The sequence below is a fragment of the Sarcophilus harrisii genome, chromosome 2 (assembly GCF_902635505.1).
Source record: "Sarcophilus harrisii chromosome 2, mSarHar1.11, whole genome shotgun sequence".
Classification (NCBI taxonomy): Eukaryota; Metazoa; Chordata; class Mammalia; order Dasyuromorphia; family Dasyuridae; genus Sarcophilus; species Sarcophilus harrisii.
Window position 1 is genome coordinate 195,746,489 of NC_045427.1, and position 13,444 is coordinate 195,759,932.

The 13,444-nt window shown below is 33.1% G+C and overlaps 1 protein-coding gene across 1 annotated transcript in view; it reads left to right on the forward strand.

Annotated features, from left to right (window-relative positions):
• The window catches only part of TAF1B (TATA-box binding protein associated factor, RNA polymerase I subunit B), a 95,714-nt gene that overhangs the window by 79,827 nt on the left and 2,443 nt on the right, over nucleotides 1-13,444 (forward strand). The window contains exons 12-14 of the mRNA XM_003757871.4: nucleotides 755-845; nucleotides 3,843-3,913; nucleotides 5,146-5,365. Coding sequence (XP_003757919.1) covers nucleotides 755-845; nucleotides 3,843-3,913; nucleotides 5,146-5,365 — 382 coding nt within the window. The remainder of the gene's footprint in view (nucleotides 1-754; nucleotides 846-3,842; nucleotides 3,914-5,145; nucleotides 5,366-13,444) is intronic.

Consider the following 13,444-nt stretch of genomic DNA (forward strand, 5'->3'; position numbering starts at 1 on the left):
GGATGATTAACTTAGAATAGTTTAGCAATTATTTTGATAAGAAAAGAAAAATGCTGTCTTAGAGTCCTATATTAACTCATTGAAACTGTCACTTAGTTTTCTTTAGTTTTCATTTCATCTCTTACTTTCTTTTCTTCTCTAACACAGTCCAGTTTTTTTTTTCCTCTGCCCCATCCTTTCTTGGTTTCCACCTATAAATAGGAAAAAAAAAATGAAGACTGAAGGACCATATAGTAATATGTTCATCCTACTCCCCTCATACTGGCAATGAGTGTTCTTTGCCCTCCGATCTACCTTCTTGTCTTTAGGGATCTTTGAAGATGTTGTATGGGATTAGAAAAAGAAATTAATGAAGAAAAGGCAGTATGACATAATGGAAAGAGGATATATTTAGTTTGCAAAAGCCTAGCATCATTAAGCTCTATCTATCTATAGGTAGTTTAACCTACCCAGGTCATTGAATATCTCAACTTCAGTTACTATACTTCACTTCAAGATTCATAGGGTTTTTGTAGGGATTAAAGAAGATTGGTAAATTAGCAATAGTTAAGTATGAAATTATTGGTTCTATATGTTTGCCAACAATTATTATTAAAGTGCTTAAAAACAATGGTGTGCATTATATGATCCTTTGGTTCCTTCTATCTCTAAATCTATGATTCCTTAATTCTAATATAATAAATGAAGTATCATTTGGGCTATGTATATTATTCCAGATTTTACATAGTTAATAATAAAGTTTCTTTTCTTTCAGATAGGCCATGTTTTGACTTCAGAAAGTGGTATCAGATTTTGAAGAAAGTAATTGATGAGAAACAACAAAAACAAGAGGAATTCAGAGCAAAGTACTTTTATTTTTTACTACTCCAGTTTGAATCACTTATTGTATTCCTAAATCACTTATATATTTTCAAATTATCTTAGATATTTAGAAGCTGAAGTATAATGAATTTACAGGTTTCATCAATATATACTTAACCCTCTTTTGGACAGTAGGCTACATTTTGTTTATCTTGGTTTACACTACCTCCCTCCCAGTAAAACTACATCACCCCTTTTCAAAATTTCCTTCCTCATCCTATTTATCCCAGTACTACTAAAAACTGAAGTGAAAGCCCTTAGCAGTTATGCTATTTTCTTATAAAAACTGCTCTTAAAACCAAAGCAAAGATAAAGAAGGGAGGTATCGACAATTTTACTTTTGGTTTGATTGATTCCTCTTGGGGCCCCCAGAATGATTTTGTATGGAACCAATCTTATTTGACAAATCATAGAACTTAAAAGCTAGAAGAAACTTACTCCACATCTCACATAGGCATATTGTGTTAATATTATAACCTGGAGCACATCTAGAGATGGGCAAACAAAATGGTGACAGTATTAGAAACCATGCCAGTTTTTGAAGAAACTCTGAATATTTAACAAAAGTTGTATAAAAAGGCATTTTGACTCAGTGGAAGAAACTATTTCTTTAATAATTAGCATTCTTTTAAACTGAGTTTCTTATATCATTGGATGTCTTCAGGTAGACATTAAATGCTTACTTAACTGATTGTCTGAATATAATTCCTTAATTCAATTATATTTTGGACTAGATGGCCTTTTATGTTTCTTCCTGACATTATATGTTTCTGGGATCATAGGAGCAACCTCATATTCCATGTTGAACAACTCTCTTACTTTCAGAGGGAAAAAACTGAAGTTCAGGGACTTAAATGAGTTGCCTAACATCATACAGGTAGTAAGCATCAGGGACAGGTTTTCCCACTATTCTGTATTTCTTCCTAGATCATCAAGCATTTGGCCATGTGTGTTTCTCTTTAGTCATGTGTGAGTAAGAATGATTGGGGAAAACATTTTTTGAACTGATAAGTTTAATTTTATTTTGTGTCAGTATGATAGTGAAGCGCTTCACAAAGATATTAAATTGAAGTAAACATATGCAGTGTATCTCAAAAGCCTAAAATTTAATAATTTAAAATTGAAACTGAAACTTTTGGGACAACCTGTGTTATTTTTTTTTATTAAAGCTTTTTATTTTCAAAACTTATTCATGGATAATTTTCAACATTCACCTTGCAAAACTTGGTGTTCCATATTTTTTCCCTCCCTTCCCCTCATCCCCTCCAATATGGCAAGTAATTCAATATGTGTTAAACATGTGCAGTTTTTCTATACACATTTCCACAGTTATGCTGCACAAAGAAATATCAGATCAATAAGGAAAAAAATGAGAAAGAAAACAAAATGAAAGCAAACAGCAATAACAAAGTGAAAATACTATGTTATGATCCACACTCGGTTTCCACAGTCCTCTCTCTGGGTACTAATGGCTTTCTTCATCATAAGATCAATGGAACTGGCCTGAATCATCTCATTGTTTGAGAAAAGTCATATTGAGGCTGCTAGGTGGCACAGTGGATAGAGCACCAGCCCTGAAGTCAGGAGGATCTGAGTTCAGATCTACTCTCAGACACTTACCATTTCCTAGCTATGTGACCCTGGACAAGTCACTTAATCTCAATTGCCTCAGCAAAAAAAAAAAAAAGAGAGAAAGAGAAGAGTCATGTCCATCAGAATTGATCCTCATATAATCTTGTTGTTGCCCTGTATTATTTTTATTCCACATAAATTGGAATCTAGTTTAAGTTTATGAATTCTAAAGCAACATTTCCAAAAAAGAACCCATTTGATCCTTTGTTGCATAATGAACATTAGAGAAGAAGTCACATATTTTAGGATCTCTGCTGAAAAGCTAAGGCTTTTGGGCAAAATTTACACCCATACAATAAAATTGTGAGCTTACTTCAGAAACATTTATTGACTATACTATGTTATTTCCTCCTTTTAGCTCCTACAAGAGTAGTTCAGATGCTTATCTTTTTTCATATAGATTATTCATATACCTTTATAAATTGTATTCCTCCTCATGGCTGTTTTAATAATTTTCCCAGTTGTTTTAATTACAATATTCCTCTACTCAATAACCTTAAGTAACTATGAATTGGGATTCATACCAAAGAAAGTAAAAATTCTTGATTTTATTTTTATACCCCCTCTACATCCTGAATTCAAACCATCTTCTCAAGCTTAGGTCATTATTCATCTCTACAACCTCTATTTTTCAGCCCAATTAACTGTTTTCTATATCCTGTTCTTGCTTGCCTTTTTTTATCACCGTGTTTTTAACCTTGCCATCACCATATCTAAAATGGATTATCACCAGCTGTTAAATCAGTTACAAATATTTATTGAGCACTTAACTGTATTCCTAGCATTATCCTAGGTGCTAAGTATACAGAGACAAAAAATGAAATGGTCTGTGCCCTCAAGAGCTTTATGTTTTATCAGGGGGAATACTTAAGTAAGTTTGTATAAAATGTACAAAGTAAATGCAAGATAATTTTAGGGGGACATGAAGCAGGGAGGTGGTATGTGATTTCATATGGTACTTAAGCTAAATTATAGAAGAAATTAGTCTTTCCTTTTTTTTTTAAGGACTAACAGGTATGATTTACTCTAGATAGCATTCTTTTTCTTCATTGTCTTCAACTGAAAGTGCTCTTTCCATCATATTTATCATAACATACTATCTGAACCTTCTCTTTGCACTTATTATCTAATGCTTCTTGATAGCATTGTTCTTAAGATTTAGAGATAGAAGGAACCTTGGATAACATCTAGTCCAACTTTTCATTTTATAATTAAAGAAGATGAAGACTAGACAAATTAAATGGATTTTTCTAGGTCTTTCAAATAGGCTTTTCTTCTAAGAATTGGTCTACTGAAATGTGATCAGCCACATTTTTTTTCCATCATGTTACAAATTTTTCCATTTATAGGTACCAATGGAAAAGCGAAAAGCCATTTTATTATTCATCAGGGGACAGATCAGTAGTTTACAAAAGACGACGTGAGTTGAATTTTTCTCAAATATTGTTTTCACTTGTAATTTTTGTAGGATTTAATATGTGACCAAAACTGTTCAATTATGTTGACAATGTTTTCCGATAATAATTAGTAAAAATAATGATAAAAATCATATTTCATAAATATTTAACTTACAAGATGCTTTCCTTATAACACCCATGTGAAGGTAACAATGTATGTTTTATTTTGTTCATCTTACATATGAGGAGACAAAAGCCCAAAACTTAGAGTGATTTGCCACAGACACACATAGTTAGGAAGTATCAGAGATGGGATTCAAACCTGAATCTGTTGATTCCATGTTTACTATTCTTGCCACTATACCAGGCCACCATTTTAATAGAAGTAAAATCTGTATTTTTTAAAACTCTGAATATACAAGGTTTGATTATAAATTATGATTGATTTTTAATGCCATAATGCATGCATCTAAATAAATATTGTGCCCATTGGTATAACTACTTTAGTTGTCAATATACTTTGACCAGCATTGCTACCATTATTAAAAATTGAGCTTTAAATGTCTGCAACTCAAAAACTTGAAGTTATGTAGTTGTAACATCTTTTGAAATAACATTTAGATTCATTCACATTTTCTTTTTAATATTTTCATGATTATAAGTCTTAGAGTACAATTATTATATTCTAAACCAAGAGAAGTAAATTTTAGAATCATATCGTGAATCTATCCTCTTTGCCTCATTTTACAATGGAAAAGCCTGGAAGAAGTTAAGTGATTTGTCCAAGATTGCATAGTAAATTAATGTCTGATCTGGACCACAAACTAAGTCTGTTGAAATCTCTTCAGCCTCTAGTCCAGCTCTGCCCACATCTTTTAAGATAGGGTTTGAATTTTTAAAGCAGGAAAAAAATATTTTCCTATTTTTTTGAAGTTATTTGAGCCTTGGTGAATACAGTGAATAGTTAAAATAGGCAGCCTTGTTTTGTTTTAGGAATAAAATGTAATTGTAAAAAAAAAATTACTATTTTTCTGTGCCTCACAAGCTATAAATGTAATTGTAAAGAAAGAGTCCTCAAAATATTTTGCATTATTTTTTGGACTTAATATCTAGACATTCAAAGGAATTACTTTAAAGGGGAGCAATATTCTAGGATATTTATTTAAACAATTGTAATGATCATATTGTATATCTTGTATTTTTGTGAATTAAGCACTGCTTTTTTCTTATGCAGTCTTCTTCCTTCTTTTTTCAGGAATGGTAGTGAACCTCCAAAAACAGTTTAGCATACTGGTTGATTCAGCATCAAATCCTGAAAAGAAAAAACCATCAAGTTTCCAGTTAAATTGGACAGAAGACCAGAATACAACTTGCTTCCATGGACACAGTCTTGAGAAAATCCTACAAAAGAAAGGCAAATCATTAACAACCCTCAACTCACTATATTGGCTTAGTACTCAGAAATTCTGTAAGAGGTATGTGGCACTTTGAGGGAAGAGTTAGGCCAAAGGGAATGAAGTTTGCCCTTTTGTTAAACCAATGTCTCTTTTTATAACAAGTATTTTAATAGAAAATTCTTTATGTAAAATTAGGCATATTAGTCAATTATAGCAAGATTGATGTGATTGAAAGATTGGAGATCTAAAAGTTCAAGGATGTACATAAAGTGAGTCATTTCCTTGTGTTAGTACAAAACAAAAATGGAGAGAATTTTTAAAAAGGAGATGATACAGAATTATAGAACCTTTTGGACCAACTAATTCATCTACTGGAAGGTAGGTGAACTAATTGAAATGCAGATAAATATTGATCAGTGTTATAATTTGTTTCCTAAAAGCATATTGCACATATACTCCATTATACTTTGTATTTTTGATCAACCTTAAAACATCAGTACTAGAATTTTTTTTAAAAAAGTTGAACTTCTGGTTACTATTTGCAGAACAATTGTCACTTTTCTCAAAATAGCACTGTGACAAGATTCAGGGGAAAAAATTTCTTATAAGAAGGAATGACCTGTCTTCTGAAACAAAAGTAGTCTTTTAAACAAGTTAAATCACAAAAATATTCAGTCATACACATGTAGAGAAACTTTGGGGCTTGTTATTAGAAAAGTGATTTCAGATTCTGTTTGGACTTAGTAAAGATGATCTCATCTAAATTCTGAAATAAGTATTGGTAGCCATTTGCTCACTAACCATAAGTATCCACTGTATGCAAAGCATTATTCTATCCTCTAGAGAGACAAAATTTAGATAAAGCATGATCTCTGTCATCAAGGCAATTAAAGTCTTCAAGAGTCATAAGGTAATACAATACATTAGATTACCTGACAAGTGCATTTAAAAATTTGCAAAACAAATGATATGTGATTTTCTCCATTAGAGAACTCAGAAAAGATTTTCCAAAAGGAAGTAGCATTTGAGTTAAATTTTTTTTAATTGGTAGAAATTCAGCAAAGGAGAAGAAGAGAGGGAGCATCCTAGGCATAGGGGATCACTGTGAGCAAATAATTAGTTCTGTCAAAGAAACCACTATTCTTTCAATAATTAAAGTTTGGCATCTACGAATTATCCTCAACTCTGTATTTTTTCTCACTCCATATAATCAGTCAATTAATTGCCTTCTCTTCCCTTCTTTCCACTAAATAGCCACTGGCCTGATTGAGCTTTCATTACCAGACTGTTGTAATAATGTCCTAATTGGTTTCCCTACAGTTAGCTTCTCTTCTGTCCAAACCATCCTCATATAGCTGCCAAGTCAATATTCCTGAAGCATGTATCTGATAGCATCACTTTCTTACTCAAAAAGTTTTAGTGGCTTCCTTTTTGGCTTAGGATAAAATACAAATTCTTTTCTTTGACATTTAAAATTCTTTACTGTCTGACTCAGGCTAATCTCTTGGAGTTTTTTCACATTCTTAATTCACTGCTACTTAACTTACTCTTGTATTATGGCCAAATTAGCCTATTTATTGTTTTCTCACACTTGACATTACTGAATAAATTTTCCATCTTTCCTGGAATGCTTTTTCCTCATCTCCACCTCTTGGAATTCCTACAAGAGGGCCTTTCCTAATTCCCCCAGTTGTTGGTCTTCCTTCTATAATTGTTTGTTGTTCATCGAGCAAAACTACTCTATCTGTATTTTGTATATACTTTATATTTATCTTTGTACATGTTTATTTTCTCCTTCCTCAGAAGAGTATAAGTTTTGTGAAAGCAGGTACTGTTTCATTTTTGCCTTTGTATCTTCACCATCTACCACAGTGTTTGGCACATAATAGGCATTTAATAGATGTTTGTTGAATTAATGAATGGAGCTAAGATGCATATTCACTTGCATTATACAAATTTTTTGATAATTGGTGTTACATATATAAATATGACTAATCATGTCAATAAGAATACTACATATTTTTCTATATTTTCAGATGAAGTTATATTGATGGACAAGTCCAAGTCTGAATAATTGCCTGGTGAGGTTTAAGAAGTGATCTAGTGAACTTCTAGCTTTTTCATTACATACATATAGAAATTTTCATTTAAATAGTAGAGGAAAATCCCTGATATACATATGGTTTTCCAAAACTAACTAAACAATGCATATATATGTGTATATTAATACACATATATATCTATACACATATGTGTGTGTGTGTGTTATGTGTATAGATATATAGGTTTTCCTGAACTAAAATACTACCTGTATTACCAGGGGCAAGTCACTACTAATCTTCTTAATGCCTAAATCTAAGATTATGAGTTATAGGATATATGTTGATCTGCATCTCTGAAGAGAATGATGAAATCACTATTTTAACCCCTGAAAGGGTATATATATATATATATATATATATATATATATATAATCTTCCAATCTGCTTTTATGGTAGGGTTCTTTAGTCAATGCTAGAGGAACGACACATCTGAAAAGTCTGATACATCTGGTGTCCTTTGGTCAAGGTCCTTTACTGAGGACCCCCTACATACATAGTAGGTGCAGTGGGAAACAAACCTGAGCATGACTCAGTCTCTGCCCTCTTGGAAATCAAAGTGGGAAAGCGGGAATGTTTGTCTGAAATTCTTGTCTGAAAGAACTGGAAAAAAAGATACATGGGCCTTCTTTCAAGGCCTAGCTCAGATGGCATCATTTTCATGAAACCTTAACTGATAACCCCTTTTCCTTGCTTCAGATTTATCATAATGCATTCCTATGTGTCTCCTTTGTACTTATCTCACTTTCCCATAATATTAGTGAGTTGCCTGGACTTATTTGGAAGACATTACTTTTCTTTATTTCACTATTACTTATGTACTTGTTCCTCTCCTCATGCCTCCTCCCCAAATTAGATATTTCTAATTTCCCTGTAACTATGGAGCGCTATCTCATGTGTCCAGTTCCTCAGGTTCTAACCCAGGACATCTTCACTGTCTCTCACCCCCCCATATCCAATATGTTGCCAAGGCCTGTTGATTTCATTTTTGCAGCATCTCTCTAATATCCCCTCTCCCCTCTGACACTGCCACCACCCTAGTGTGGGCCTGGGTTATTACAAAAACATGCTGGTGGGTCTGCCTGTCTCAAGTCTCTCCGAACTCCAGGCCATCCTCCACTTAGCCACCAAAGTGATTTTCCTAAATACCATTCCAGCCATCACTCCCTACAATAAACTCCTATGGCTCCCTATCACCTCTAGAATCAAATACAAAATCTGTTTGGCATCCAGAGCCTTTCATAATGTACCAGCTTCTTTATCTTTCCCATCTTCATATCTTATAGTTCCTTAAGTAGCTTTTGATCCAGCAGTACTGGTCTCTTTGCAAGTTTACCAAGCAGATATTCTCTCTCAGCTCCAGACATTTTATTGTGTTGTCTGCCCTTCTTGCAATATAATCCCTCTTCATCTCTGCCAACTGGTTTTCCTGGCTACCTTCCAGTGCCAGCCAAAATCCCATCTTCTATAGGAAGCCTTTTCCAACCCCTCCTCTAGTACCTTCCCTCTTTTAATTATTTTCTATTTATCCTGTAAGTAAATTATTTGTTCACGCTTGTTTGTTCCCAAGTAGATTATGAACTCCTTGAGGATAGGAGCTGTCCTCTTTTTGTATCCCCAGTGTTTAGCATAGTACTTGACAAATAGTAGTTCCTTAATGGATATTTATTCATTATAAACTTTCAAAAATTAGAGCCTGTATTTTATTTATTTTTTAATTCCCAGTGCCTCAAGCTTGACCTTTCATATAGTAGGTACTTAAAGATTAAGTGAAGTATAATTGAATTAGGGTACCTAGCTGTGTGGACAAGGCCCACTGAAAACTTATCTAATTTCATTGGACCCTTATTGCTTTTATTCTTCTCAGTTAGCTTTCTTTCTCCTTCTCCACAATGGCAGTTAAAGACCTCTCTTTTTTCAAGCTTTCTACGTTATTCTGTCCTTACAGGGTTATAGTGCTGGCACTGGAAGGAGCTTCTGAGGCCATCTAGTCCAACTTTCCTTTCTCCCTTTCTTTGCAGATGAGAAAATTGAGGCCTAGAACAATCAACTGACTTGACCAAGGCCATAAAATTAATTAATGGACTTTTTAGCAAAGGACCTGTTTTCTACTTTACTTAGAAAAACATGTCACGAGCTGTTTTTTTCTTTATTGCACACTCTTTTACTTACCCTTGCATTTGTCTACTCTTTGAAATGATCACTCTTCCATTTTTCTTCCCTTTTTCAACTAAACTTTAAGGGAAAAAAAAAAACTTAATTCATTGCCTCAACTTTCTCAGTTTCTGTTTACCTCCTAGTCCTTTGTATACTAACTTCCAACCCCACCATTTGACTAAAACTATTCTTTCCCAAGTTAAAACAGTTAGTTGCTAAATTTATTCCTAATTCTCTTTGGCTTCTTCAGTTTTTGATATTATTGTACTTCATTTGCATACTATCCTCCCTTGGCTTTTAGGACGTAACTCTTTCGATTCTTCTCCTGCCTTAGTGGCAGCTCCTTTCAAGTTAGATTATCATTCATAATCTACCTTCTAATCCCCTCAGCCTTCTTTTCTCAATTTTCTCTCTATATATTCTATCATTTCATCAGCTGCCATGGATGATAAGATCATATCTCTGCAGATGACTCCCAAGTTATAGATCTTTTCCTGATCTCTCTCCTGAGTTAAACCTTGCATTACCAGGTACTAACTTCCTTGTGATATCCTATAGGTATCTCATATTCAGCATGCCCAAATTTGAAATCATTATTGTAATTCACCTTCCCTCAAATTTCTTTGTTGAAAGCACTGCCATCATTAAATGTGTCTATATCCAAGTTCTAACTGTGTGAATTGAATTATGAATACCTCAAGCTTTTTAAAATCATCATTAATTCAACAGAATGACAACAATTTTAGAATAACTTTATTCTTTAGTTCCTTCCCCTAAAATATCTGGGCATTTCTTCTGTTTTGTCGTATTCAAATATTACACTTTCCTTTTTGATCTAAAATTTTACTTTTGCTTTCATTTCAATCATCATATTCTTCAGGTATCTTTTCATAGTGCATAGATTTTTTTTTTTTTTTTTTTGGATCACCACAGACTGTGAAATATCTAAGACAAAATTTTTAAAGAGTTTTATTGAAGTGTTTTAAGAATCTACTTTGAGGGCATCTAGGTGGTGCAGTGGATAAAGCACCAACCCTGAAGTCAGGAGGACCCGAGTTCAAATCTGGCCTCAGAGACTTTAACACTTCCTAGCTGTGTGATCCTGGGCAAGTCACTTAACCCCAACTGCCTCAGGGGAAGAAAAAAGAATCTACTTAGGATAAAGTTAAAATGCAGGAAAAGGTTACATAGGGATAATAAAAATTCAGGTTAATTTAACAGACATCTATCAATAAGCATTTATGTCTACTATATGCTATATATTGTTTAGGCACTGGATATACAGAGACAGGAGTAAAGGAAAACAAAATCCCCAAAGCATGGTCAAGAAAAAAATTCCTAAATTGTCCATGTCCATATATGTATATATTGGCTCATTGGCATGCTTCACTTTTAGTCCTCTGAAATCATGATTATTGAACTGATCAGAGTTAAGTTCTTAAGTTCTTTTGTTCATTATCAGAGAGTTGTTGTTGTGGTAGTGAAGTTCTCTTGTTTAGTCTCACTTCCTTAACAGTTTATACAAGTTCTAAACAAGTTTCTTTAAAACCATTTCTTTCATCATTGCCTATAGCAAAATAATACATTCATATGCTGTAATTTGTTTAGCCATTTCCTCTTGATAACACCTTAATCTACAATTCTTTGCTAATATAAAAAGAACTACTACAAATATTTTTATACATATGGGATCATTTGTTCTTTTTAAATCTTTTTTAGATATTTATACAAAAACTTTTAAATTTTACTTATTTCTCTCCATCCTATTTTCTTATTTTTTTTTCTTTTTACAGAGAAGAAGAATCTGGAATAAAAGTATGCTCTATCCTTGATACATGTCCCTGTTCCTTTGTCCCACTTCTCTTCCCTTCACACAGTCTTTCCTTCCACCATATTTACCCTTTTTTTCTTTCCTTTTAAACTTTTCTTCTTAATCTGCCCCCCTTAGAATTTAGGATTTGTTTTGCTTGGGACTAATCTCTTCCTAAATCTCTCCTGCTTTCTTATTCTCCCATTTTCCTTTTGTTTCCTGTTTCTCGGTTGGATGTATCTTTATTCCCAAATCGTTCTATATGCATGTGTGTGTTTTACCTTCCTTTGACTAATTCAGTTGAAAATGAGGTTCGTGACAGTTGGTCTCTCCTCTCCTCATTTATTTAGACTTCTTGTGATTCCTACTTATGTGAGATAACATTCTCCCACTCTTCTCCCTTTTTCTTCCATACTGTACCTTGTTCCTCTTTTTTTTTTTTTTTTCCTTTCTCCTGTTAAGATCTTCAAAACATGACAAAAATATTCTGGTTTTCTGTCTTCTTTGACTTTCTTTATACCCCTTGATGACATCTTAGAAATCTTGTATCATAACCTACCCCATTAAAATGCAAACTCTTCTTCCATAAAATCTTTTCCCAATTTCTCACTTCTGTTTATATTTTTATATTTCTCTTTCCTCTCTTATATTTGTATTTTAGAGCTTCTGCTGAGTTCTGTTCTTTATAACAGGAGTGCTCAGAAATCCTGTATTTCTTTAAGGAATGATTTTTCTCCCTTTGGAAAATGCCCAATTTTATATTCTTGTTTATAAGTCTTTAACTTTTACCTTTTGGAATATCACATTCTAAATTCTCCTTTGTAGTGCCTAACTGTTAAATCTTGTGTGATCCTGATTGTTTCCTTGGCACTTGAATTCTCTTTCTGGCTGCTTTCAGTATTTTTTCTTTGACTTGGAAGTTCTGAATTCTGGCTATGAATTTAGATATAAATTCCTGACAGTTCTCATTTTAGAGTTTCTTTCAGGAGGTAATTGATAGATTCTTTCAATTTTCATTTTGCCCTCTTCTGATATGTCTGGGAAGTTTCCTTCATAATTGAAATATATATATCTTAGTTATGTTTTTCCGATAACCCAATGATTCTTCATTTGTCTATCCTTAATCAGTTTTCAGGTTTTTTTTTTCCTATGAGATACTTAGATTTTCTTCCATTTCCCCCCCCCCCCCCCCCATTTTTAGATTGGCTCCCTGAAGCAACAAGAATTTTAAAACATTGACTTCTCTTTGGATGATTCTAATTTTCAGAAAGTTGGGTTACTTAGGTATGGTTATATACCTTTTGTGCTAAGTTGTTAAATTCTCTTTCCAAGATTTTTTTTCATAACTACCATTTCTTTTCCAGTTATTCCCCTGTGTTTCTCATTTAATTTATAATATTTTTAACACTTCAAAAAAATCTTACATCATTTCTTCTAGGAATTCTAATTGATCTTGTGTGAAACTATATTTTTCTTTGAGGCTTTGCTTATGTTTCATATGCATGCTCTTTGACCAAGTGACAGTGGTGGTGGGTCTCAAATTTATGTTTAATTATGTTTAATTTATGTTTATATTTTAAGACTATTAGGTAAAGTCAGAAAATCAAGGTTGGAATTTCAGCTATGCTACTTACTTGGCTTTATAAACTTGGATAAGTCTACTTTACTTGTTTTCTCTTCTATAAAATGAGGAATTATACTAGATTGTCTCTGAGATCCCTTCCAACTCTAAATCTATGAGCTTATTATCCACATGCTAGAGCTGATGTACTTTACTCATAGATGACTAATCCCTCCCTCATTTCCCTATCCCTTTCTTGTCATTTATAACTGTTTACTTATTTTACATGGCAGTTTTTACAATTTTGCCTATTTGGATTCTAAACTTTCAGAAATATAACTTAGAGACAGACATTCTGATAGCAGCAAAAAAAGATTTTAACACCTACCTAAACAAGAAAAACTATCAAAAACAATCACAAAATTTCAGAAAATATGATTGTCTAAGGCACATAGCCCACTACAACCAGGAATCCTGAGAGGGCTATATTACCATATAGCTCAGTAATTGATGTGCTTGACCTTGAGTCA